A 26761-nucleotide genomic window follows, 5' to 3' on the forward strand; every position below is an offset into this window, starting at 1 on the left:
ACTTTAAAAGAATGTTTATACTACAGTTGTTGGGTATAGTATTCTATAAATGTCTATTAGGATGATTTGGTTGGTAATCATCTTCAAATTTTTATATCCTTACAGGTTTTTTGTTTGTCTACTTGTTCTCTCAATTACTACAGAGGAGTGTTAAACATCTCTAGCTATGGGATGTCTGGGTGGCTTAGCTGGTTAAGCATCTGACTCTTGATTTCAGCTCAGGTCGTGATCTCACGGTCATATACGATCAAGCCCCGTGTCAGGCTTTGTGCTGGGCATGGAGCCTCCTTGGGATTCTGTCTCTCCCTCTCCTTCTGCCCCTCTCCCACTTGTGTGAGCATTCTCTCTCTCTCTCTCTCTCTCTCTCTCTCTCTCTCTCTCTTCTCTAAAGAAAAAAAAATCTCTAGTTATGATTATGGATTTGTCTATTTCTCCTGGTAATACTAACAGTTTTGCTTCATGTTTTTGGAAGCTCTGTTATTTGGTCCATGTACAGTTATGATTGTTATGTTTTCCTCATGAATTGCCCTTGTATCATTTTGAAATGAACCTCCTTATTTTTGGTACTAGTTCTTTTCTCAAAGTCTACTTTGACTTAAAATATTCTCACCAGCTTTTTTTATATTTACAGTTTACATGGTTTACCCTTCCCACTCTTACTTTCAGTTTGTTTGTCTTCCTATTTAATAAAGCATGTCCTGTAAACAGCATATAGTTGAAGTTAATTTTTTATCCAGTCTGACAATTTCTGCTTTTTAATTAGTGTGTGGTTCATTTATATTTAATGTAATTGTTGATATGGTTGGGCTGGAGCCTATGTCCAGTTTTTGTTTCTCTGTTCCTTCTTTTCTGCCTTATTCATTTAAAAAATTTTTAATTGTTCATTTAAATGAAAAATTTTAATTGTTCATTTAAGTGGACAATTTTAATTGTTCATTTACATTTTAATTTACATTAAAAGTAAATTAAAATTTACATTTTATTTCCTATATTGACTCTTTAGCTCTATACCTTTTGTATTTTTAAAATTGTCTTTCTAGGGATGCCTGGGTGGCTCAATTGGTTGAGTGGCTGACTCTTGATATTGGTTCAGGTCATGATCTCACAGTTTTATGGGTTTGGGCCTTGTGGTGGGCTCCGTGCTGACAGCACAGAGCCTGCTTGGGATCCTCTTTTTCTCTCTGCCCCTCTCTTGCTCATACATCCTCCCGCACGCGCTCTCTCTCTCTCTCAAAATAAATAAACTTAAAAAAAATAAAAAATAAAATTGTCATTCCAGGAATTATAATATGCATCGTTAATTTATTACCTATTCTATCATACCACTTCATGTTAAGTGTAAGAATATAAAAACAGTAGAATTCCTTTCCTCTCTATCCTTGATGGTATTTATTGTCCTACATTTTACCCATGTAATGTTACTATTTTTGCTTTAAACAGAATTCTTTTTAAAAATTAACAGGAGAAAAAAGACAGTCTTTTATACATACTCACATATTTTCCATATTTAATATTCTTTGTTTCTTCCTATAAATCTGAGTTTTCATCTGTATGCTTTCATCTTTTCAGCCTGAAGAAGATCCTTTAGCATTTTTATAGTATGAGTCAGCTGGAGATGAATTATCTCTGCTTTTGTTGATGGTTCTTTCACTCTCACTCTCATTTTTTTTTTTTTTTTAATTTTCTTTTTCAACGTTTTTTTATTTATTTTTGGGACAGAGAGAGACAGAGCATGAACGGGGGAGGGGCAGAGAGAGAGGGAGACACAGAATCGGAAACAGGCTCCAGGCTCCGAGCCATCAGCCCAGAGCCTGACGCGGGGCTCGAACTCATGGACCGCGAGATCGTGACCTGGCTGAAGTCGGACGCTTAACCGACTGCGCCACCCAGGCGCCCCTTTCACTCTCATTTTTAAAGGACCTTTTCCTGGCAGTGCCTGGGTGGCTCAGTCCATTAAGTGTCCAACTCTTAGTTTCAGCTCAGGCCATGGTGTCCCAGTTCCTGGGTTTGAGGCCCGTGTCAGGCTCCGTGCTAACAATACAGAGCCTGCTTGGATTCTCTCTCTTTGCCCCTCCCCTGCTCATGCTCTCTCTTACTTACTCTCTCTCAAAATAAATAAACTTAAAAAAAACAAAAAAGGACCTTTTCCTAGATATGGAACAATGAGTTGATTTCTCCACCCCTCACTCCTGAGTTATTTATTTATTTACTTAAAAAAATTTTTTTTAATGTTTATTTATTTCTGAGACAGAGACAGAGCATGAGTGGGGGAGGGGCAGAGAGAGAGAGGGAGACACAGAATCAGAGGCAGGCTCCAGGCTCTGAGCTGTCAGCACAGAGCCCGACGCGGGGCTTGAACTCACAAACCATGAGATCATGACCTGAGCTGAAGTCGGTCGCTCAATCGACTGAGCCACCCAGGAGCCCCCCAAGTCTTTTAAAGACACCTTCCCTTGTCTTCTGGCCTCCATTATTTATGTTGTAAAGTCACCCATCATTTTTGTTCTTCCCCTGGATGTAATCTGTCTCTCTTCCTTTGCCTTTAAGATGTTTTTATTAAGCTTTGGTTTTCAACAGTTTGGAGTGTGATATGTTTTAAGTATAGTTTTCTTGTGTTTATCCTGCTTGGGGTTAGTTGAGCTAACTTGAATCTGAGGTGTTTCCCCCTCCACCACCACCACCACCACCACCAAATTTGGAAAGTCTTTTACCATTATTTCTTTAAATAATTTATCTATCCTATATCCTTTCTTCCCTCTTTCTATGACTCTATAATTACACAGTGTTAGACTATGTGATGTTGTCCCACAGGTCACTGAGGCTCTGTTTGTTTTTTTTTTCTTTTTCTCTCTTTTTCAGATTGGGTACTTTCTGTTGATCTTCCAATAGAAAGTCTTTAGTGGTCTCTTTCCTTCACTTTCTCATTTGTAGCTCATCCAGTGGTTTTTCTCCTTCAGATATGGTACTTTCCAGGTCTAGAATTTTCTTTCTTCCTTTCTTTTTTTCCAATTCTGGTAAAACATAACATAAAACTTACCATATTGGTAATTTTTAAGTACACAATTCAGTGGCATTAAGCACATTTGCGATATTATGTAGCCATCACCACTATCCATCTCCAGAACATTTTCATCATCCCAGACAAATTCTGTATCCATTAAAAATTAACTTCCCATTTCCATCTACTCCTAGCCCCTGGGAACCTCTCATCTACTTTCTGTCTCTGAATTTGCCTATTCTAAGTATCTCATTTACATGGAATTGTGTAATAGTAAACCTTTTGTGTCTGGCTTATTTTACTTAGCATAATGTTTTCAAGGTTTATCCGTGTCGTAACATGTATAAAAATTTCATTCCTTTTTATGGTTGAATAATGTTCCATTGTATATACCACAGTTTGTGTATGCATCCGTATGTTCATAGACACTTGGATTATTTCTGCCTTTTAGCTATTGTGGATAATGCTGCTGTGAGCATCGTTGTACATACATATGTTTGGGTCCCTGCTTTTAGTTCTTTTGGTTTTATATACCTGGAAGTGGAATGCACCAAATCATATGGTAATTCTACATTTACTTTTTGAGGAGCCACCACAGCATTTGGTTCTTTTTTGTACTTTCTATTTTTCTGTCAAGATTTCTTGTCTGTAACTAATTTTGTTCATCTCTTAAGTACACAAACTTGGGGCACCTGGGTGGCTCAGTCATTTGGGTATCAGACTCTTGATTTTGGCTCAGGTCATGATCTCCCAGTTCGTGAGTTCAAGCCCCACATTGGGCTCTGTGCTGACAGTGCAGAGCTGGCTTGGGATTCTCTCTTTCCTTCTCTCTCTGCCCCTCTCCTGCTCTCATTCTTTCTCTCTCAAAATAAATAAATAAAACTTTTTTTAAAAAGTACACAAACTTATTTATAATAACTTTTTAAGTGTTTGCTGATACCAACATTTGTGTCATTGTCTTGTTGACAGCTATTTTTCCTTTAAAGGGTTTTGCATTTTATTCTGGCAGGCAATAGCTGCTGTTTCTTCTGGTGGTTCCTGTTGATCGTATCAAGTATGATTCTATTCTTCATTTGTGTGGGTCTGTGTGTGTGTGTGTGTGTGTGTGTGTGTGTAAGATTTTGTTTATTTTTTTTTAATTTTTTTTTTTTAACATTTATTTATTTTTTTTTTTTAATTTTTTTTTCAACGGTTTTTATTTATTTTTGGGACAGAGAGAGACAGAGCATGAACGGGGGAGGGGCAGAGAGAGAGGGAGACACAGAATCGAAAACAGGCTCCAGGCTCCGAGCCATCAGCCCAGAGCCTGACGCGGGGCTCGAACTCACGGACCGCGAGATCGTGACCTGGCTGAAGTCGGACACTTAACCGACTGCACCACCCAGGCGCCCCTAACATTTATTTTTGAGACAGAGAGAGACAGAGCATGAACGGGGGAGAGTCAGAGAGAGGGAGACACAGAATCCAAAACAGGCTCCAGGCTCTGAGCTGTCAGCACAGAGCCCGATGCGGGGCTCGAACTCACGGACCGCGAGATCATGACCTGAGCCGAAGTCGGGCGTCCAACCGACTGAGCCACCCAGGCGCCCCAAGATTTTATTTTTTTTTAAATTTTTTTTTTCCCAACGTTCTTTATTTATTTTTGGGACAGAGAGAGACAGAGCATGAACGGGGGAGGGGCAGAGAGAGAGGGAGACACAGAATCGGAAACAGGCTCCAGGCTCCGAGCCATCAGCCCAGAGCCTGACGCGGGGCTCGAACTCACGGACCGCGAGATCGTGACCTGGCTGAAGTCGGACGCTTAACCGACTGCGCCACCCAGGCGCCCCAAGATTTTATTTTTTAAGTAATGTCTATACCCAGCATGGTACTTGAACTTACCACACTGAGATCAAGAGTTGCATGTTCTATCAACCGAGCCAGCCAGGCACCTCATGTGGAAGCTCTTTAAATTTTGTCTTCAGTGTTAGAGCATAGCTCTTGTTACTGAGGCTTAGCCTTTCTGAATTCTGATGTTCTCAGCAAAGTCTCTCCATTCAGGCTGGGTCAGAACTCCATCTCCCAGCCCTTTCTAACCTCTGGTCATCTCCATCCAGCTGTCAGCCCTGATATCAGCTATCAGCCTCACAGAGCCTGCCTGTACAGTGTTATATGTAGATGGAACAGACTCACATGGAAGTTTGGGTGTTCCCCTTATGGAGTGTGCAAGGTGTCTGTGAGCATGCCTCTGGGGCAGGGCGAGTTCTCTACCTGCCCAGGTTCAGGAAGGCCACATGTGTCCATACAGTCTTTCACCTGCAGTTTTGAACTCTAGTCTCTGCCTCAACTCTGTGAAACTGTCCTTCTCTGCTTGGATTCCCTCCCCCTGCCCCCATGGTTCAGAACATGCCCTTGGGCAGAAAGTCTGGGCAGCCAGAGAGCTCACCTTACTTGTTTCTCATCTCTAAGTATCACAGTCTGTGTTGCCTGCTGTCCAGGGCTGAAAACAGTTGCATCATATATTTTGTTCCATGGTTTTACCAATGCACAGCTCCTAGTGGCCATTGACCAGTTGTCCCAGTGCTGCTTTTGCAGGATTTGACGTCATTATGGTGAGTAGGGAGTCCTAGGCAGAGGTGACGAAGCAGTGGTTCTCAAACCTGTCTCCTTGTCTGTCTCACTTGGAACACTTGTTTTAAACATCATTTCTAGGGGCCCACTTCAGACCTACCATTTCCTGGGGCCAAAATTATCTCCCGGAGGCCTGGAATCTGTTTTCAACCACTTCCCACAGGGATTTATGTAGCAGCAACCTGGCTGGTCAGAATGAACTAGAAAGGCTTTCACTAATGATCATTGAGCACTGTTAGTAATTCAGTGTGGAACTGAACTGATGAAGAGACAAGGTCTCAAAAGTACTCTTTTTCATACTGTGTGAATGCTTCGCTGACACCAGAAATCACTTGGAGAGTATTGGGTTCTCTGTGGGGCTTTTTGGTTACTGTTGTTTGCTTTCCTGGTCTTTCTCTTTCCTTCCCCCCATATCAACTTATTCACCTTTTTTTTTTTAATGTTTATTTATTTTTGAGAGAGAGAGAGAGAGAGACAGACAGAGCACGAGCAGGGGAAGGGCAGAGAGAAAGGGAGACACAGAATCTGAAGTAGGCTCCAGGCTCCAAGCTGTCAGCACAGAGCCTGACTTGGGGCTTGAACCCGCAAACCATGAGATCATGACCTGAGCCAAAGTCAGATGCTCAACCGACTGAGCCACCCAGGCATGCCATCAACTTATTCAATAGCATAAGAGGAAAAATCCAATTATTTGGAACTTCTCATTCTTATTTGTAGTTGCTTTGTTTTAAGTCCATTATTATGATGATGATGTTTGCCATTTTATTTATGTATGTATGTATGTATGTATGTATGTATTTATTTATTTATTTATTTATTTATTTAAATTATTTTAGGGAGATGTTGGAGAGGAAAGTATTTGCTGTTTGGTGGCAGAAGATGTTTCAGCATCGAGAAAACCGCCTGGCAGAGAGAATGGTAAGTGGCCATCCCTGAGGAGGCAGGACCTGTTTCAAGTCTTTGCACTTGCTGCCTCTTCTGCTCTGGATGTTGCCTGGAACCCAGACCCACACCGAGGGGTGTTCTGCCTGTGACCAGGACTCACGAGACAGGGCAGGGCGTGGGGTGCCTATTGACTTTGTCAGCAGAGTCTATATGTGGCTTCTAGGCCAGGGCAGCTTGTTAAAGCCCATTTCTTTGGCCTTGGTCATTATTTTTGGCCTGTAGATTCTTCTTGGCTCCTGTACCTGTGCTACCTGACCCGCTCTGTTCTTTCCCTGCTGTCCTGCCCCAGGCCATCCTTCATTCAGAGCGGCAGCTTCTGCGAAGGTCCTGGTCCACGTGGCACCAACAGGCAGCAGCTTGTCACCAGGAACGGCAGCGGGAAGCAGTGGCCTGTGCCCACCACCACCACAGACAGCTCAGGAAGGCTTTCTGCATCTGGAGGGAGAGTGCCCGAGGGCTGAGAACAGAGTGAGGGGCTGCTTCTGGCCCAGACGCTCTGCCATCTCAGGCCAGCTTTGACCATAGTGGCAGTGCCATCAGCTCTGAATGCCCATCGGAGAGTCCTGTTAGCCTAGACTCTGGTTTTAAGTTCCAGAAATTCTACCTGATACAGTCTATGCAAAACCAGGGCTCAAGTGAAAGTATCCTGAGGTACCTCCTGGGGCTCCCAGCCTCAGGAACTCAACTAGGGACAGACATGCTTCATGGATCTGAGGTCCTATCCATTGGATGCATCCTACTCACTGGTTGGGGCCCATTCAAAGTGACCATGGCCAGGGACTAGACTGATAAGCCCATTTCAGGGTAGCTGACCTCCCCCAGGACCAGCGGCTACAGCCTGGGGACAGGTTGTGGCAGTTTTTACCACACTGTGTGGTCAGAGAGAGCTGGGGCAGACAGCCCACATGGATACTGCAGACACTGTCCTGCTTTGATGCCTTTCTGCACCCACTTTGTGCTGTGAGGATCTCCCCCACTCTCAAATTCTGGCCACATTAACCTCCTAAGTTGCCTGCACATGAACGTGCTTCACTGGTACTTGAGCCCTTTAGTTGTATGCAAAAATTTGACTAGGTGCTCACTTTCCTGAGGTGAGAGCCCACATCCTTTGGCAGCTCTTCAGAGAAGGTCTTGGTCCCCTTCTCCTCCAATTTAAGAACCACTAGGTAGGGGCCAGGGACCGTGAGGGGTGCCCAGGTCCAGGCTGCCATGCTGACTCCAACCCTCCCCATAGGAAGATGGGCCTAATGCTGGCTGCAGAATTCCACTCGGTACGGCTCCTCCACTGGGCCTGGAACAGGTGGAGGGAGGTAAGGCTTTGGCATAGACGCCCCCGCATGTGGTTGTGGCCAGGCAGAGCTGTGTGTCAGCGTGACTCAGAGCGGACATATGGCTTCTCTGCAGCCTCTCGGCAACCACCTGCCTCTGAGCATGGGGGAGAGGCCGGGCAGCAGAGGAGGAAACGCTAACCTGGTTTCGTGAGATGATTGGCTCAAAGTCCCTAATATTCTTTTAGGTTCTTGCCTGAACCCACTGAACATAAAATTCCTGGTCTAACCATTTATAAGCATCCTACTTGGGGTAAAAAGTGTTTAGACCATCACCATTGCTTGAGCATTTACCCCGAGTCAGGCACTTGCCCCACCTGATCCTCACAAAGCCCCCAAAAGATATCTATTCAGAGATGAGGACTCAGGCCCAAGTACCCAGGCTGGGTGTAAGACAGAGGCACAGCTGAGCCACCCCTGGGCCCCTGGCCCTTCTTTCTGTCCACAGTGCCTGGCCCTGCGCGATGCCGAGCAGCGGGAGCTGACGCGCGCCAACCTGCATCACCGGCACACGTTGCTGCACAGGGCGCTGCACGCCTGGGGGGTAGGGGCTGCTGCTTTCCTCCATGTCCCGCCTTGCCGAGGGGGCGGGGGTTGCTGGAGACTTCGCTTCCCTTCCTTGTTCTCCCTGCCCCTACTGGAGTGAGTAATTCCACAAGCCTCACAAAGAGCAAGGTACCTGGACTGTGGGTCTTACAACCACAGGGCTGAGCTCTTTGATCCTCCCTCAGCAAAGTAAAAACAAGTGTTGCTGGAGGTACCAGCCTTACTGTCCAAGTGGCCTGTTGTCCGGGCACTCTTCTGACCTTGGGACTCTGGGCTCTTGGCCTCTGCCCCCTCTGTGGTGAGTGCTCTGGGCATCACAGCACCTGTGAGGCCTGCCTAGATATAGGGAGTGGTGTGGGCCCACAGCTGGCTCCTAGTCCTCTCGGTCTCCCACAGACTTACCAGAGCCAGGTGCAGAGCATCCTACGGGAGGTGGCGGCCAGGGAGAGCCAGCACAAGAGGCAGCTGCTATGGTGAGTCTCTCGGCATCTCTGGGCCCAGCCCGAGGAATGGGGCGCAGACTCCAGAGCCGGGCCAGACGCTCACAGCGTGGCTTTGGCGTTTCCACAGCAAGCACCCCATTCATTGGTTCATCTCCTGTCTCGAATTCCTGCTGTGTGCAGAGTGGGGTCTCGAGGAGGCAGCTGTCACTTGGACATCTGCGAGAACTCCCACTTGTCTTGCTCCTCTCAACACGGCTCCCTCCCCTGCAAGATTGAGCACCTCCTGCTCCAGGGCTGCAGTGGCTCCCTTGGCCTCAACCCCGCCTCACCTGCCTTCCCGCTTGGTCCTCCAGGCCTTTCACTGATTCCAGAGGCATCTCTCACACCCTTCAGTCACTTGCTCTCTCAGCTCCAGCTCTGTCATGAGTCCACCCTCCAGCTCTTGCTAAACCAGGCTGTATACTCACTGCTTCCTGGCAGACCTCCCTCATTCTGCTCTTTATTTTCCTTCCTCTGGATTTGTTCAGCATATCATATTCCAGACTGCTTGTTGGTGGTGGGTCTTGTGGACTTAACATCTCCACCCTCCAGGGAAGTGCCCGTCCAGCTCTTTAGACAGAATGAGGAAGAGGGAGTCCCTGAACTAACTCAGCAGCATGCATGGTGATGGGACTCCAGTGCCCTTATGCCATCTCTATCTGTGCCTCTCTTATGGCATGACTCGCCTACACTGTCACCGTTCTGTGTGCCCTGTAGCACATTAATGTGTGTGGATGTCGTATTTGGTCTTGTTCACCATGGTGCCCCCAGTGCGCCCCCAGTGCGCCCCCAGTGCCTGGCACAGGGCAGGTGCTCACCAGCCATGTGTTGAGTGTCTGTGTCAGCATAAACATGGCTGCCAGTGAGACCAATATTGTTAGGGACAAGGAATCCAAAGTACCTTGTACCTCGACTGAGGAATGAGTGGAAGAACCAGAAACGACCCACAGAAACCTTGTACTGTCTCTCCACACTGGTGTCACCCCCATCTCCCCGGCCTGTGTCCTACAGGAATGTGTTCCATCGTTGGAGAGAGAACACCATGGCCCGTGTGAATGAAGCAAAGAAAACCTCCCAAGCAAGTGCTCACTATAGGAGGACCTTGTGTTCCAAGGTGAGGCATGAGGAGACCAGCTGGTCACCCAGGAGGGTTTGGAACCGTGCTTCTGCGAGGGGGTGGCACCAAAGATTTGCACTGAACGTGGAACCTGGGAAATGGGTTAACACCCTCCTCTATGCATACATAACAGCTGTGTGAGCATTTAGTTGGGTTTTATTTATTAATTTTTTTTTTACTGAATTAATAACCAATATCCATTAAAACAAAAACATAGTGAGCAAACTGGTTCTTACCAGAACCAGTATTTCCTACACATGTGGAATTTTCCACTGGGACAAACTAAGCATGCTTCTGTCTTTTTATCAGAAGAGGTTGCTCACTCATTGTGGCTGGTTTTGTGGCTGCAGAGGCTTTCTGGAAAGCATAGAGCACCCCAGGAATGTGAGATTGTTGGTCATCATCCGTGGGAAGTGGCCTCCAAATGCTATGTGTGGGGCCTGTCCCCCGTGCTAGAGGAGGGAGGGCATGCCAGGATGCAGCTGTAGGAAGAAGGCATGTTACAGATGGGGAGGAATGACAGAAGTGGTCCCTGGACTTGGGGATGTTTTAGAAAAAAGCAGTTTGCCAGGAACCCAGAACAGCAGTGGTTCACCTGCTTGAAGGCTAGGAGGCACTGGTACTGGTCCTGACAACTCTGAAGCCTCCCGAGGATGAAGAGTAACACAAAGTCAAGGCCCAATCTGTTGTCAGAAAAGCTCCAAGGCCAGCCTTGGAAGGAGGGTCAGGACTCTGCTTCAGGGCATGGAAGGGAGAAGGCCTTTTTGCAGGGAATGGCATTCATGCCTGGGCAGCAAGTGTCCCCTGGCTGCTTGACTTCTTTGTAAAGTGTTCTGTTAGTGTGATTTCGTGTGTGTCTCAGTGTGAAAGATTTGCATGCAGGGGCACCTGGGTGGCTCAGTTGGTTGAGTGTCTGACTTTTGATTTTGGCGTAGGTCACAGTTCATGAGATTGAGCCCCATGTTGGCTTCTGTGCTGACAGCATGGAGCCTGCTTGGGATGCTCTCTCACACTCTCTCTCTCTCTCTCTCTCTTACCCCTCCCCCATTCGTGCTCTGGTGCATGCTCTCTCTTTCAAAAATAAACTTTGGGCACCTGGGTGGCTCAGTTGGTTAATCGTCTGACTCGATTTTGGCTCAAGTCATGATCTCACTGTTTGTGGGTTCAAGCCCCACATCGGGCTCTGCACTGACAGTGCAGAGCCCACTTGGGATTCTCTTTCTCTCCCTCTCTCTCTGCCCCTCCCCTGCTTGTGCACTCGCTCGTGCTCTCTCTCTCTCCCTCTCTGTCTCTCAAATAACCAGGGGTGCCTGGATGGCTCAGTTGGTTAAGCATCCGACTTTGGCTCAGGTCACGATCTCACGGTTTGTGAGCTCAAGCCCAGTGTTGGGCTCTGTGCTGACAGCTCAGAGCCTGGAGCCTGCTTCGGATTCTGTGTCTCCCCCTCTCTCTCTGCCCCTTCCCTGCTCATGCTCTGTCTCTCAAAAATAAATAAACATTAAAAAAATTCAAAATAAATAACTAAACTTAAAAAAACTTGCATGCATATAACATATAGCTTCATTTAACAAGTAATAATAGAACAAAAACCCACATAATGACTTTTTGATGGCCGGTAGGAAGTTTAAGTTCTTCTATAGAATAGTCCCATCATCTGAGATACTGGGCTTCCTGTGGGGACTGGGGGTTTGGTCATTGCCTGTGTGGCTGGCTGGCGTTTCCCAAAATGTGCATGTGTGCCGTGTCCCCAACTGGCTTATTCCATGAGGAGCTGCCAGCACAGCTGGGGTGTCCTGGGAAGTCAGGATGTGCCATGATCCCATCTCTGCTCTTCATCTGCCCCTTAGGTCCTGGTCCAGTGGCGGGAGGCTGCATCAGTGCAGATATACTACCGACAGCAGGAGGACTATGCCATTAAGGAGGCCCAGAAGGTGCTGGATAGGGGTGAGCAGAGTTCCTGGAAGCTGGGGAGAGGATTGTGAAGGACACAGAACTGTCTTGTGTTCCATTTGCTTCCCCTCAGTCTTTGTATTCTTCTCCTGTAGGTGTGTTTCCTGATGCTAAAGTACCTTAGGCTAGGAAGTTTAAAACATCAGAAAATTGTTCTCTCAGTGTTCTGGAGGCCCGATCTGAAATCAGGGTATTGGCAGGGCCATGATTCCTGTGAAGGCTGGAAGGGAAAGTCCTTCCTGGCCTCTTCCAGCCTCTGATAGCCCCGGTGGTCCTTGGTGTTTGTGGCTTATAGACTCATTACTCCAGCCTCAGCCTCTGTGTGCACAAGGCTCTCTCCCCTGTGTCTCTTCTTAGAAGGACACCAGTCCTACTGTATCAAGAGGTCCACTCTACTACAGGATGGGGTCAGTTAATTGTGCTGACCCCCTTGCTAAATAATACACCAACCCTGAGGTTCCAGGATGAACATAAACGTGGGAAGGGGTAACTGTTCAACCTAGTACATCATAGCATTCTGTTCCCAACCAATCCCAGCCAAACACTTTGTGTTCATTTTTTTTAATGTTTATTTTTGAGAGAAAGAGAGTGTTTGCGGGGGTGGGCAGAGAGGGAGAGAGAGAATCTCAAGGAAGCTCTGAGCTGTCAGCGAAGAGCCTGACGCAGGAGTCAAACTCACAAACCATGGGATCATAAACCGAGATCAGATGCTTAACTAACTGAGCCACTCTGGTGTCCCAGACCAAGGCTTAAAATCTAATTCTTTTTTTTTTAAGTTTATTATTTATTTTGCAAGAGGGAGGGAGAGAGGGGAAGAGGAGCAGAGAAACAGGGAGAGTGAGAGAATCCCAAGCAGGCTCCACATTGTCAGTACAGAGCCCAACACAGTGCTCAAACTCACGAAGCATGAGATCCTGACCTGAGCTGAAATCAAGAGTTGGATGCTTAACTGACTGAGCCATCCAGGTACCCAAAAATCTAATTCTTAAAGAGGGGTCAAAGGTAGGGTGGTTTCAATTGTAAAGTCCTTCCAGGGGCTGGCTGCTTCTCAGGTCAGCCCCATCACATAGGATCCTGCTTCCTTGTATGTTTAGGGAGCAGTGTCCTTGGGCAGTCTGAATACCTTCTATAAAAAGCCTGGAGTAGATGGTCCAGACAGGAGCAGAGATGAGATGCAGGGAAACTGAGATCCATGTCCCTGAAGTGGGGTATCCAGCACTCTGAGGGGACAACCAGTGCTTAGAGTAAATGAAGATACAACTGGAAGTGAAAACAAATGGAAATGGTTTAAATCAGACCATAGGGAAAACAGATCAAGTTGTTAGTTTGCTCCAGGACAAAAATTGATCGACTTTGGTTGGGTTCTGACTTTGGTTGTGTTGATAAACACAGATCTTTGCTTTCCTCTGGGCAGAACCCTGGGGTCAAACATCCCACACCTGTTCCACCCCTAATGTGCTTCTCTGTGTCCTCATGCTGCCCTTCACCCCAGAAATCAGTGCTGCGTTTCCAGTTCACTCCAAAAAAGAAGCTGAGGGGCTCAGCTCATCCCTTGGCCTCTATTTGGACAGAGCTTTGGCATCAAGGGCTGCAGAGGCCTTGCCAGTGCCAGTGTGGGTCAGGCGTCCACACTCGGCCCAGGTGGTCACGGTGGGTGTTAGAGGTGACAGGCATGGGGTGCAGCCTGAAGCTGCTTCTCTGTAGGACCAAGGGGCAGGCAGCTTTCCATAGAAGGGAGTGACACCGTGTGGTGGGCCCTGCGTGGGGCCATTACAGGTGGTACAAAGGATTTGGGAGGCCACGTGACAGGACGCTGTGCTTTCAGCAAACTGCAGATGCACACAGTACCTGTGGAACCATTTTTGGGCTTAGTTAAGGCCTCGGGTCTCAGGCACACCTTGGCAGCCCAAGGATGGGGCCCAGTGCTGGGGGAGGATGAACTCAGGGCAAGGCGTCATAAAACACATTCAACAGAATGCCTAGTACAGGCGGGGTCAGATGCTGGCTGTGTGACCTCGCCAAGTATTCTTTGAGCCTCAGTTTCTCCATCTGTAAAATGGGAGTAATAGTACCTGCCTCTTGGGGTGGTCCTGTGGGTTCAGTGAGACACAATAGGCACACTTGAAGCAGTACCCAGCACATATCAATCAGCACTTGGTACTAATGCTCACCTCCAGGCGTGTGAATCATCCTTCCCTGCCCTCTCCAGCAAGTCCCAGAGGACACCCCATCTTGGCATCAGTTCCCTGGTACCAACCCTCTTCTGTTGTCTCTAAAAGAAACTTCTCTCAGGGCCTAAGAAAAGGGAAAAACCTGAAAGAAAAAAATAAAAACAAAAAACAGAAGAAAGTGCTTGCTCCCTCAAGGGAGAATCTGGTGACATAAACAAAATGCATTATGTAGCCTCTGCCTGCCTGCAGTGCCCACAGTGGCAGAGGACATGGCCCAGCAGACACTGTGCCTGGCTTGAGCTGCCTGGACCAAGCCTTAGTTTCCTCCCGGGCAAAATCGAGCCATGGCACCCCACTCCCTCAGACCGAGGCAAGGGTCTTATCCACACCCCCGGCAGCATCCTGAGGATGCTCCGCAGGGGTGCTGCAGACCTGTGGCTGCTGAGGACAGGCTGGTGGCTCTGGAAGGCCCTTGCAGTAAACAGCAGACCTGGTTCCAGCCTCCAGGGTGCTCACAGCCACTGAAGGTGGCCAGAGCTGTCCTCAGAGTGGCCACTGTCTGCATGTGGAGGTTTTACTGAGTGCAGCTGACGCCCCAGTTCCACCCCCACACGACCTTTTCTGCTCTCTGAATTTCCACCATTGCAGAGTTGTCCGTAGAAACCCTCCAAAAGAGCAAACTGACTCAGATCTGCCCTAGGCTGTCTCAGGACCTGGTTTCGGCGCTGGCGGGACCGAGGCCAGAGGGCAGCCCAGCAGAGAGCCCAGCTCAAGAGGGCAGCTGGGCATCACCACCGGTGGCTGCTGCTGCAGGCCATGGCCCAGTGGAAGGTGCACCATCTGGGCTGTGTCAGGAAGCGGGTGAGGCAGGCGGCAGCTCCCCACGTGCCGCTGTACAGAGGGGGTGCTCCAGGCTGGGAGACAACCATCTGGGGAAAAGGAGGGCCTTTCTGTAGAACCCACGACCACCAGGATGGGTGCTGGGTAGTTGGGGTCCTGTAGGCACAAGATTACCAGAGCCTTTCTGAGAAGACTGAGGGAAACCAGTTTCAGGGTTGGGTCTCCACCAGGCAGAAGATAGCCCAGCAGAGAGATCTGATTCATTCTGAAACATGGGATATCAGAGCTGGGAGACCTCCAGAGTCCCGTAGACACCCGTGCCTGGTACGGGAGGCCCTTGGCTTCTTCCAGAACTCCTCTTCCTGGGGATGGGAGGACAATTCACTTGGGCCCAGAGCCTTTCACCCTCTGGCTGCAACCAGGTGTTTGTGCTACAGGGCCCTGATTGCTTTTGTCTGCTCTCTTCCCAGCTCCTGCAGAGGCAGGGTGCCCAGCTCCTGGCCCAGACTCTTAGCGGGGCCTACTTCCGCCAATGGAAACAACAGGTGGGAGCCAGCAAGAAGCCCCTTCCCCTTCCCACTGCCTCCCAAGCCCATGTTTAACTTTTTTTAAATTATTATTTTCATTTCTTTTAAGTAATCTGTACACCCAATGTGGGGCTTGAACTCATGACCCTGAGATCAAGAGTTGCACGCTCTGAGGTGCCTGGGTGCCTCGGTTAAGCATCCGACTTCGGCTCAGGTCTTGATCTTGCATTTCGTGAGTTTGAGCCCCGCATCGGGCTCTATGTTGACAGCTCAGAGCCTGGGACCTGCTTCAGATTCTGTGTCTCCCTCTCTGTCTGCCCCTCTCCCACTTGCACTCTGTTTCTCTCTCAAAAAAAATATTAATAGCATTAAAAAAATTAAAAAAGAGTCTCACAGTCCACTGACTGGAGCCAGCTGGGCACCCCCACATTTAACATTTTTAATTCCACCCTCATCCTAGGGCCCCCCCCCCCCCCCCCCCCGCCAACCTTAATCATTTCCTAGCACTGCCACTTCTTCTACCTGTGACCTGTACAAGCTCAAGTCACTTCAGGGCCCGATTTCTACAGTGTCACATTAGAAAATATTTCAGGGGTAATATCCAAAAAATTAACATGAAATGCATGTCTTTCCCAAGGACTTGATAAAACACCAGGCAGGATTGCATCATGCCCAGCAAACCTTCATGTGCAGGTGTCTGGTGAGCCCAGCACACCGCCCCAAGCTGCTCCCTTCCCTAGGAGCTTTTTGCCTTTGTTCTTCCCAAAGGATCACTCCTTGGCCCACCAGCACTGGGCCCTTCCTAATGGAAGGAGGGCAGCGAGAAAAGGGTCTCAGAGTGACCAGGACGCTGTGGTCGGGGCAGCCTCCTTAAAGGCTAAACTTCCATAATCCTCTTTTTGACCCCTAGCTGGCGAACAGGAAGCGAGAGCAGCGGGGCACAGCCCGGGCCTTGTGGTTCTGGTCCTTCTCACTACAGGCAAAGGTAAGGGGGGCTCCACACGCCACTGCCCCTGCCTCTCCAGGAGAGGGCCATGCACAAAGGAGGGCACATCCTCAGGGGGAGGCTTAAGCAAGGTGAACTGGGCCTCATCTCCTTTCCCTGGAGGTGTGGGCCGCGTGGCTGGGCTTGGTACTGGAAAGGAGGAGAAAGAAGGCGCGACTGGAGCGAGCTGTTCAGGCCTACCACCAGCAGCTCCTTCAGGAAGGTGCCACACGCCTCTTACGGTTTGCAGCCAGCATGCAGGCCTTCCGGCAGCAGCTGCATGCCCAGCAGCAGGTGCAGGTGAGCCCTGGGTCCTCCACCCCTTCTCCTGGGGAACAGGCAGGACCAGGCATGACCTGACCAGAGGCCTGTTGCAGGCAGCCCACAGTCTCCACCGTGTGGTCCATCGCTGTGCCATGCTGTGGAAACAGAAGGTTCTGGGCCAGGGCAGGGAGCCTCAGCCCCTGACATCCACCATGCCCAGCAGGAGAGTGACATTTGACAGTCCCCTTTCCACCTGTGTTGCTGCTGGGGCTGGGGATGCTGCCCTGGAGGCCAAGAGGACACGAGATCCTCAGTCACGGGGAGCTCTGGGCAGCTTGGCCCTGACTGCTGGAGACTCCCAACTTCTAGAGCTGTGAGTAGCCCAACCCTCACCTCATCCTCCTTTCTTCCTGTCTGGGCAGAGGCTTGGACTGTACAGGAGGGAGGTCATGGCTGAGCTGCCTGGACCCCTCTCCAGCAGAATCCTGTCACATCCCTCCCATTCCCATTGGGTCCCAACTGACAGGACCGCATCCTCTGTTCCTGCAGAGCATGGGGGAGAGAACATGTAGTTTTAGGAAAAGGAATATGGGCTGTAGGGCAGCCCCGCCCTTGTGCCCCCAGACCTTCCAGTCTCCCTGCTTCTCCACATACAGCTGAGAAATGGGCTCCCTCTCGGAAACCCTACTGCTTGTGACCTGGCCCATTCCTGCACACCGGCTCCAAGTGACCAGCACTACCTGAGCCTGGCAGAAAGATTACCTGTGGTGGGGGCGAGGGGGGGTTTTGGGTATTGGACTGGGCCTCAGTCCTCTCTGCCTCCCTTACCCCCAGCCCTGATAGGGTCTGACCATGATGAGCCTGCTCCCACCCTGATGTGGGAGGAGCACCGGGTTGCTATAGAGGTCAAGTGAGATGATGTGGGTGAGGCATCCCCACGTCGTCAGGCTCACTTCATTGGAATTACTGGAAGTACTATATGGCCCAGGATCACTTCTGGTTCACCGCTTACCTTGGGCAAGAGCCTCTTCTTCTCTGGCCCTCAGTCTCCCTGTAAGATTGGAGGGGTCAGACTGGGTGCCCCAAGCAGCCTAGAGGAACAGGCCTGTGTTTCTTCCCAGCAATGCTGCCCGCTTGGCAAGAAAGCAGCCTCGACGCCCACATTTCCTGCTGGAGCCCGTGCAGAGCCAGGGGCCCCTGGGGTGTCGCACCCTTGGGAGACCAGGGTATGTTTTATGGTCCTAGGGTGAGTGGCCCCCTTTCCCTCCTGGTCCTCAGGAGGGTACTGTGGCCTGACCACCTCCTGCCCCTCCCTCTGCATAGGCCTGAGGCACCGTGGGAGTGTGACCCAGGTGTGACCCAGCCAGCGGGCCCTTCCCTGATGACGCCTTGCCTGCCAGAGGCCTGGACAGCACTGGTCCCAGGCAGCCCCCTGCCCCAGCCCAAGACCCTACCAAGTCACCCTGGCCCAAAGTTGCCCCCCACATTGAATATGGGCCCAGAACTGCTGCCCCCTTCCTCCTTCATGCCATGTGGGGTGGAAGCACCTGCCAGGGTAAGTCCTCCTGGTCACCTGGGGTCTCATTCTTTGGTCTGGCCTTCAGTGCTCTTTCTCATGTACTCGGTGCTGTAGCCAGAGCTGTACTCACTGCTTCCAGAGCACTACCAGCTCAGGAGGATGCAGCGAGGCCACTCATGCATTCACCAAGTGTAGGTGTCCCTGTCCTAGGGACACAGTATGGAAAGGCTGCTAAGGCCCCCCTTGTGAAGCTTCTATCCTAGAGGTAGAGACCAAAGAGCCCCAAACATAGATGAAGACACTGCAGATCATGGAGGGTCCTGCAGGCCCTGGGGGAATGTCTGGATTTTAAGGAAAGTAGGAAATGGTGGGGGCCTGTTGGCTGCTGTGTTCCCGTGGCCCAGCGGAAGGTGCTGGGAGCCAGGATCAGGTGGTGGCTGTGGGCAGAGCCCATCGTGGGAGGCAGACTAGGCAGGACCCGCTCTGATGCTCCAATGGGTTTGATAAGGGTGAGGAGGGAATCCAGGATGGCTCCTGGGTTTCTGGCTTGAGTAACTCCAGGAAAAACGAGTTCTTTTACTGAAAGAGGGAAATGGGGGTAGGGAGCCCATTTGGGGTAAAGTCTGAAGAGTTTATCTTAAACCTGCCAAATCTGAGATAAAGCAACAAGATTCTGGGTGTGGTCAGGGCTGGAGAGCAAAACTCAGTCCACATAAGGTGAAGGTAAACCCTTGGGACCTAAAGAGGTCACCTGAGAAGAAAGGGGCAGAGGCTCCTGAGGGCATGTGACATACAAGTGAAGAGTCTGGGCAGGGATGGCCAGGTGGTAGAGAAGGTCCCAGTGCTTGGTAACGGAGGAGACGGCAGCAGGGTTGGGACACCCCCAGAGTTGGTGCCCGAAGAGAGCTGGTCAGTCGTCACCAGAAAGGAACGGAAGGTGTGGGGTTTGACGAGGATAGTTGCCTTTGACCACTTTTCTCCCTGAAGCGCAGGATCCCCGCTCAGAGTGAGGTGAGGGTAAAACGGCTGCTTGGGGAGGTAAAGAGCCAGGCTCTGGGGAAGGGGCGGGACTGGCCTGCACAGGTGTGGAGTGTTCCTTGAGCTGCTTGTGGGACGTCCTCCTATCAGGTCCTGAAGAAAGGGGCAGAGCCAGGGCCAGACTAGGTGAGCTGGCCAGGTCAAGTCCTGTGGCCTCACCTCCCCATACCCCTGCAGTGGGTAGCCTGGGTGCCCCTCCCCAGCCTTCCTTCCTGCTCATCTGTCCTCCCTTTACAGGCATCTACACAGCCCATCACCCCTGGGCTTGTGCCCCAGGCCTCTCCATCTGCAGCCAGTGTCCCCCACCCCCACCTGCTGCTTCCTGGGGACTTCACAGGCACTGGGCCCGGGCTAGGCTCTGCAGGCACAGGTGTGTGCCTAAGGCCTGTCCACACTGTGAGCGCTCAGGCCCCTGCCCGGAATCCTTCCATCCAGCCGTGGCATAGCCGGGAGGGTGACCAAGATCAAGCTTATTCTCCTGTTACCATGGGCCATACTGACCTGGAGGCCGAGCTTGAGGGCATCCAGCAGCAACTGCAGGACTACCAGACCATGAAGCAGAACCTCTCGTAAGACCCAGAAAAACCCCAGCCGTGTCCCCAGAACTGGCTGCCAGGTTCCTTGGGGTGTTTTGCCTGTGCCCACCCCCCACACGTGGCACCTTTGTCCCTCAGTCCAGCTCAGGTCTGCCTCACCTGTGGGACAGAGGAGAAAGGGGAGCAAAACTTTCAACCTAAGTCAAGTGCGAGGCCAGCGGTCCAGTGACTGTCTTGTCTGTGATCCAGGTCCAGAGCCTGTCTCCCCCCACACCCAGGAAGAGGGACGGGGAGGAGTTCCACCAGGGCCCACCTGAGTTGCCTGAGCTGGTGGTGGAAGCTGACAGAGGAACAGAACCCTCCCTGCCCCAACCAGAAGTAGCAGATGTGCTGCTTCCCTAGCTGGAGGCACCGCCAAGGGCCTGGCCAGGCTGGCAGCAGATGTCTCACTCCCTCAGGTCCTGCCAGCGGCAAGCCAGAAGCCTGCGCCGGTGGCTGGAACTGAGCCAGGAGGAGCCCGGGCCTGAGGACCATGAAGCAGAGCAGCAGGTGCAGGAAGAACTGCAGGAGGTGAGACCCCAGGCAGCCCTGGGACAGCTCCCTTGGCTGTGCTTTGTCTCAGCTCAGCCTCCCGTCCCCCAGGTGGAGTTGCAGATCCAGCAGCTGGCCTCTGAGCTCCAGGCCCAACGCCAACCCATTCGTTCCTGCATCGCCCGCGTCCAGGCCCTGCGGCGGGCTCTGTGCTAGTCATTGCCCCAGGGAGGCCTCAGCCCACCTCCAGGAACAGAACGCAAAGCTGCAATGAGTTTTATTTTTTATTTCAAAATGTCGCAATTAAATGAATTACTGTTCAGAAGTCTCCCACTTTTCATACAAAAATACTGTGCTACTGATACAGTTGAAAGAGTTCAAATGGCTTCTCCTGCAGGAGAAATTCACAGCGTCCCCAGGAAACCTGAACCCTGGTCCCACTGTCGGTGGCTCCCTAAGGATTGTGTACCTGTTACCTGGGGACAGGTGTGGTAGGCACAGACCCGCCCCCTCCCAATACACCAAGGCTCCTCCTCTGCTTCCAACACAAGCCCCTGAATCAACAGCAGCAACTTACCATGTTTTATGTGGGTCTGGATATGAGTGGGGGACAAGCTCTCCCCTGGCCCCCATAGGTCACCCCTGCCTGCCTGTCCATTCACTTTGGACACCGTTCAGGGGATTCAGTAACTGGTCTTGCTTACTGGAAAGAGGACTTGCCAGCTCCGGAAGGTCACTCAATGGGACCTGCAAAGCGCCATGCCATTAGACCCCCTCAGAAGACGCTGGCGGAGTCCAGGATGATGCGTTCAGCCACAAGTGCAGAGAGACAGCTTTTCCCAAACAAGCAGGGTGGGATGAATTGGGAACAGAAAGCAGTTGTGTTAAAGGCCACATGGCCCTGCTCTGGGGGCAGCACAGCCCAGTCAGTGCAGGAAAGGCGGAAGGGGAGGCCAAAAAGCAGTGCGGAGGATACATAACCAGTTCTGTCTTACAACAGAAATCAAGACCAACTGAACACCCAGCCAGGAGACATAGGTTCTCCAGTTTATACAGATTAAAAAAATCTCCAAAAGGGAATTTGAGATTATCTTGGCCTACATGTTCTTTCTCTTTAGAGTGGGAAGAGGGGACCACATAGGTCCAGGGTCAACAGGGGCTCTGACCTCATCTACATCTCAGGGACAGCAGAAACTAGTCACCCAGGTCCTGCCTGGTCAGACTCCACAGCCCTGAGACCCCTCCCTGACCAGCCGCGGAGGCTCCCCTCTAAAAGACCCTCCTGTTTCTGTTTGAAAAAGCACCCACGCTAGCCACCACCAGGAGAGAGGCTCTAGAGGGAGCCCAGAGCCTCCCCAAACCGAATCTTCTGTCCAGCTTTCAGCTTAAAGTTGAAGTCCTTGGGGGCCTCGAAGATGAGCACGATGGTAGAGCCCAGGTTGAACTCGCCCAGGTGCTCTCCCTTGCGCATGGGGATGCCCTCCTTGTTGGCATGCGTCACGAAGCTGAAGTCATTGTAGGAACCCTTGCTGTAGCGCGGGCTATTTGTGTGCAGGTCCTGTGGGAGGCCAGAGGCACAGCATGTGGAGTCTGCTCCTGGACTCGGAACATGCCTCTGCTGCCTGTCCCCAACCCAGACTGGAAAGGGAGCTAGGGACAGTGACTTGATGGGCCAGGTCTAACCACAGTCCCCAGTATCAGCTGTGAACTGGGACCCAGAAAGACACAGAGGAATCAGACCCAACTCTCCTCCAGCATCCAGGGTGGGTGAGGCGCAGTCACAAGCTGACACCAAGAAAGGCAGCTCCCGGGGAAGGACAGGCAGTGGCCACCCTCTCACACGCTTAGCCTCCAAGCAGCACGCCTCACCCTGAGCTCAATGTTCTTCTTGGGTTCCCAGCAGAAGCAAAGTGCGGGCTGGGAGGTTAACCCCCTCCCTCTCTAACCACCTCCAGACGAGCAAGTGGCAGCACATCTGGGGTTGGGGCTGGCAGAGCAGGAGCCCAGGACCCAGCCCCTCCTCAGGGCAGCTGCTCAGCAGGGCCAGATTTGGTTGCATGGAAGAGGAGGTGGGGGGACTCCAAGTGCCCCAGCCCTTGGGCCTGGCTCTGCTTACCCGGTCAAAGTAGATGCGTATAGAGCCCACATTGGTGGCCCCCACGGCCGTCAGCGAGAAGAAGCCGTGTTTCCAGTCCCCAGTGAGGACCACCCGTTCATTGTGGCAAAAGAGCTCTTTGATCCAGCGGGCCATGCCGGGGTTCACGGACATCAGGGAGCCTGTGGGGGTAGGGGCACTGTTATTCCCCACCCAGCAAGAAGACCAGCCTCCCAGAGTCCCATGTCCACCCATATCATTCCAAATGCAGAGTGGGCTAGACCCCAGACTGCACCTTGCTGCCCACATCCGGCCAGACTAAAGCAGTCACCTCCCCACCTCAGCACTCCAAATGTGGAGCCCCGGTCCCTGGACACCAAAAAGCGGGAGGCTCTGGCCAACCTGGGAAGTGGCGCCGGTGGGAAACGGTCCAGTCAGTGGGAGAATGGAAGCAGTGGTAGTCGCCGGGGGCCAGGTAGATGACACAGTGGTAGAGCTCATTGCCTTCTCGAGTGACCAGCTGGTTCCTGAAGGAGCCGCAGGGGGTAGCTGTGGGGGGCAGACACGAGGGCTAGGCTCTCAGACAAGCACCTGAGCCTGTGTAGTCTGGACGTGGGCTCCAGGGAGGCCATGAAGCTCCACACAGTGATTCCTGGCCCTTCCCTCCCCAACCCATTCACGTCCTTCTCCCGGACACCCAGCCCAGCACTGCTGCAGCAGGGCCGTGGGGGCCACCACCAGGCACCAACCCACCTGGCGGGAAGGGCAGGTCCTCTGTGGAGATGCGTGGACCCAGGAACGACTCCAGCGAGTAGGTGACCCCCTTCACCTGCTCCACTTCGCAGTTCTTCACCTGCCCAAAGTTCAGGATCTTCCCATCTGATGGGCTGATCTGAAAGGGCAGAGAAAGGCTTGCCACTAAGGGAGGCAGGGGGACTCCCCCAGCCTGAGAGGAGTACCCATGGGCCACCAGTGGAGGCTGCCGGGACTGGTTCCCAAAGACACAGGTGACAATCCCATTTCTGGAGGGAGGAGTGGAGGGCGGGATTGGGCCTCACCACGCTGTGCAGGCCACACACGGGCCGGGCCTGCGGCTTCAGCTTGCGCCGGAAGAACTCGCTGAGGTTGCGGTAGTGGTGCAGGTCCTCCACGGCGGCCTCCTTCATGTTTACCCCGAAGGTCCAGATATACAGGCTGTACACAGGCCTGCGCAGCCAGTGCGGCAGCTCCACCTGGTTGAGGCGGCCCCAGGCCCGCGACAGCAGGCGCGTCGGCACCGACTTGTACAGGGCCACCTGCAGGCCACAGACAGGCAGATGAGTGGGCTGCCCTGCGTGCCCCCTGCCACCCCCCAGTCAGCCACCACCTCTGGCCACCTGGGCACCCGCGATGGCTTTGTGATGTGGTTGTTTCCTACTAGGAACCAGACTGAGCTTCCCAAATACTCTCACAGACCAAATACTGGCCGAGACTGTGACAAAGTGACCTAAACTCAGTATTTCAGTCATTTTATACACAGGTCTAACAGCAACTACCCTGGTCCCCAGGAGAGACTGGCCAGCACAGTCTCACTTCTTAAGGAAAGGAGGGGCATAAATGGCTCTGATACCTGCACAGAGACGCTGTGGCAGAAAGGGGCAGGACCCTGGGTGCAGGGGAAAGTTTACAGCCCAAAGCACACATTCTGGTCCAAACAGAAAGCGGAGGGAATATGGCCCACACAATGTCGGGGACTTTCATATGAGGATGCGCTGTATCACTGTCACCCCCACCCCAGCCAGCAAGCACCCCCAGACACAGCTGCGCCCTACCCAGCCTGCCTGAGCTCCGAGGCACTCTACTGTGAGGGACTGGTCCACAAAGCTGTCTGCACCTGGGGCTGCTGCCCCGAGGCACAGGGGAATCGGCCCCAGCTGTCTCTGTTGGCACCGCGGGCCAAACTCCCAGGGCCAGGCGACCTGGAGGGGGAGTGCCTCTTAAACCCCAGGTGCCGCTGCCACAGTGGGACCTGCCTCTAATTGGCAGCTGCTGCCTGTCAGCCCGACCTAGACACCAAGTCCCCACGGTGTAAGTATAATTTCATTCCAACTTTAAACACCTCTACAGTGCACTGAGCTAATGGCTCCCCAAACTCCTCACAGCTGACGTGCCCATCTCAGCATAGGGTGCCCTACTTGGGGTCAGCCTGCCCAGAGAGCCCAGGGCAAGGGAGCTGGCCCTCTAGGGAATGGTGGCCAGGTCACTCCCTCATCCAGCTCTGCCTGGGGCTCCCACATCCTCAAAGGCATCCACACCCGAAGGGGCCCAGACAGGCACCAGCCTTCCTGAATCACCCTCTGGCATCCTGGAATTGATTCACATTCTTCTCAAAATCACCTCTGAGCTCTCTTCTACCTGAAACCAGGGAATCAGACACCATTTTCTGAATGCCCAGTGTGGGTTCCTCTCAGAAACAGAGCCCCTAAATGGCACAAATGCAGGCAAGGAAAACAGGCGGTGCACAGCAAGCCCTCAGGGCCACCAACCAGCCTGGCCTTCCCAACCAACTCGCCTGTCAAGATGACAAACCAGGGGGCTCAGCACCCACACTATCACCTCTAATCTGACAACTGTTTCCTTCTCTGTTTCCGTGTCCTGGGTCCCAACCTCAGGCCTGCGCCCAGGACGGCCGGGCCAGCAGTCTGTGCACACTTACCCTGCTCACGGGCCTCCATCCCACCCGGCTGAGCGGTCTGAGGGCACCGAAGGGCAGGAGGTAGTAGAGGACCGTCAGGGGCCAGGAGCGCAGTTTCAGGGCAGGTCTGGACATACAGCTCAACTGTCCCAGCCTCCGCCTCAGTGCCAGCTGGGGGAAGTGCAACCTGCAGAGCAGATGTCCGCGCACAGCCAGGTCAGCAGTCAGGGTCTGGGAGGCCCCACCCCACCCTCAGCAAGCTTGCCTCTCTATGGAGTCCAGCAGCACTGCCATGGCCCCTCAACACAAGCCCATTCTGAGTTGGGGGCTCAGCTGCCTCTGGTCGGCAGACTCACATCCCAGTCTCACCCACCTGCCTACCAGCTTAGGAGGACTAGGAATCAGGGGCAGCATGGGGAAGACGGGGTGCACAGCCTGCCTCACAGCCCCCAACTCCTGGGGCCAGCTCTGCCCACAGAGGCGCCAGGAAGACAGTCTGATCTGGAGCCCCAACAGTGCAGAAGCACAGAGCAGTGGGGAGCTACGGCTACCATCGCACTGCAGGATCTGGGAAAATCTCTTCAAGGCTCTGGGCTTCTTGTTTCCTCATCAGATAAATTAAGGGATTGGGCCTGGCAAGACCCCAAAAGAAAACACCCATGAATGTGTACCTGCACACATGCACACCCCTAACAGCTACAACTCCATCCACCTGCCTGGTCTTTCTACAACACATCAGGTTCTCCAAAACAGACCCAGAGGTTGGTGGGGGGAACCTCCCCAGAAACCCTGAGACCACCTCCCAGGTCTGCCGGGGTCACACACCTCAGCCAAACCCCTCCTTTCAACAAAGCCCAAATTCAGTGCATTCAGCACAGGCTCAGCCTTGTGGGGATCTGAGGCTGGGTGGGCATTTTCACCAGAACCCTGGCCTCCTGAGACACAACAGGGACACCCAAGTCCCCTGGTCTCATGCCTAAGCACTAGAAAATGTTCCTGAAGCCCCAGTGCAGCCATCAGAAGACCACCTTCCCACCCGCTCTGAGAATGTCCCCAGGCCTAAGTTTCCTCATTTGCAAAAAGACTGCATTCAACTGGATAATCTAAGGCTCCCATCCACTCTCAGAGAAGCCATGTCCTCTGCCCCCAGTTGCTGAACAAACCAAGGAACAAAGAGGCATCTCAGCTGATACCAAAAAGAAAAAAATGGAGAGCCAAGCTGATGGGCGGGCACCTGCTATTCAATGATGGCAATGTAAGATGCTTCTTTCCACAGCTCACCAGACTCCCTGCGTTCATTCTCTCCCAACCCACCCCACCCCACTGTGTTTTCAAAAGGTTCAGGAAGGTAGTAGGGGCCAAACAAAGCTGAACAAACTCCTGCTGTCCCCAGGGCTTCCCCCACCCGCCCTGATCACTGCAGAAGCCCAGGGACCAATCCTAGAAGAGTGGCACCTCTCCAGAGCAGGGTGGGGAGCGCCTGGGGGTGGGGGCCTGGGAGCAGCAATTAGGGAGCAGCAGACACTAGGCCACCAGCCCGCTCCGCCTCCCCAGGTACCTGAAGCGGGCTCTCCGACTCAGGCCCCCCGGGCCGGGCCCCTCCAG

The 26761-nt window shown here is 52.2% G+C and overlaps 2 protein-coding genes across 28 annotated transcripts in view; one reads left to right on the forward strand and one right to left on the reverse strand.

Moving 5' to 3' along the window:
- The window catches only part of SFI1 (SFI1 centrin binding protein), a 106189-nt gene extending 85477 nt beyond the window's left edge, over nt 1–20712 (forward strand). For 11 of the 22 annotated variants that reach the window (XM_058690890.1, XM_058690880.1, XM_058690887.1 and 8 more), the window contains 17 exons: nt 6445–6526; nt 6843–7021; nt 7788–7863; nt 8330–8425; nt 8613–8725; nt 8805–8900; nt 9921–10023; nt 11874–11970; nt 14848–15008; nt 15458–15532; nt 16425–16499; nt 16623–16799; nt 16877–17136; nt 17885–17989; nt 18087–18318; nt 19558–19889; nt 20315–20712. In XM_058690890.1, the coding sequence (XP_058546873.1) occupies nt 6445–6526; nt 6843–7021; nt 7788–7863; nt 8330–8425; nt 8613–8725; nt 8805–8900; nt 9921–10023; nt 11874–11970; nt 14848–15008; nt 15458–15532; nt 16425–16499; nt 16623–16799; nt 16877–17136; nt 17885–17989; nt 18087–18318; nt 19558–19889; nt 20315–20603 (2548 nt within the window). In that variant the 3' untranslated portion in view covers nt 20604–20712. The other 11 variants (XM_058690901.1, XM_058690900.1, XM_058690902.1 and 8 more) reach the window with 7 other exon arrangements.
- PISD (phosphatidylserine decarboxylase) overlaps nt 20659–26761 on the reverse strand; it is a 37807-nt gene continuing 31704 nt past the window's right edge. For 5 of the 6 annotated variants that reach the window (XM_058690909.1, XM_058690911.1, XM_058690914.1 and 2 more), the window contains 6 exons: nt 25178–25343; nt 23541–23777; nt 23236–23374; nt 22885–23031; nt 22504–22664; nt 20659–21945 (listed from right to left, as the gene is read on the reverse strand). In XM_058690909.1, coding sequence (XP_058546892.1) covers nt 21721–21945; nt 22504–22664; nt 22885–23031; nt 23236–23374; nt 23541–23777; nt 25178–25343 — 1075 coding nt within the window. In that variant the 3' untranslated portion in view covers nt 20659–21720. The remainder of the gene's footprint in view (nt 21946–22503; nt 22665–22884; nt 23032–23235; nt 23375–23540; nt 23778–25177; nt 25344–26761) is intronic. The other variant, XM_058690910.1, reaches the window with a different exon arrangement.

The sequence above is a fragment of the Neofelis nebulosa genome, chromosome 11, assembly GCF_028018385.1.
Source record: "Neofelis nebulosa isolate mNeoNeb1 chromosome 11, mNeoNeb1.pri, whole genome shotgun sequence".
NCBI classification, from domain to species: Eukaryota; Metazoa; Chordata; class Mammalia; order Carnivora; family Felidae; genus Neofelis; species Neofelis nebulosa.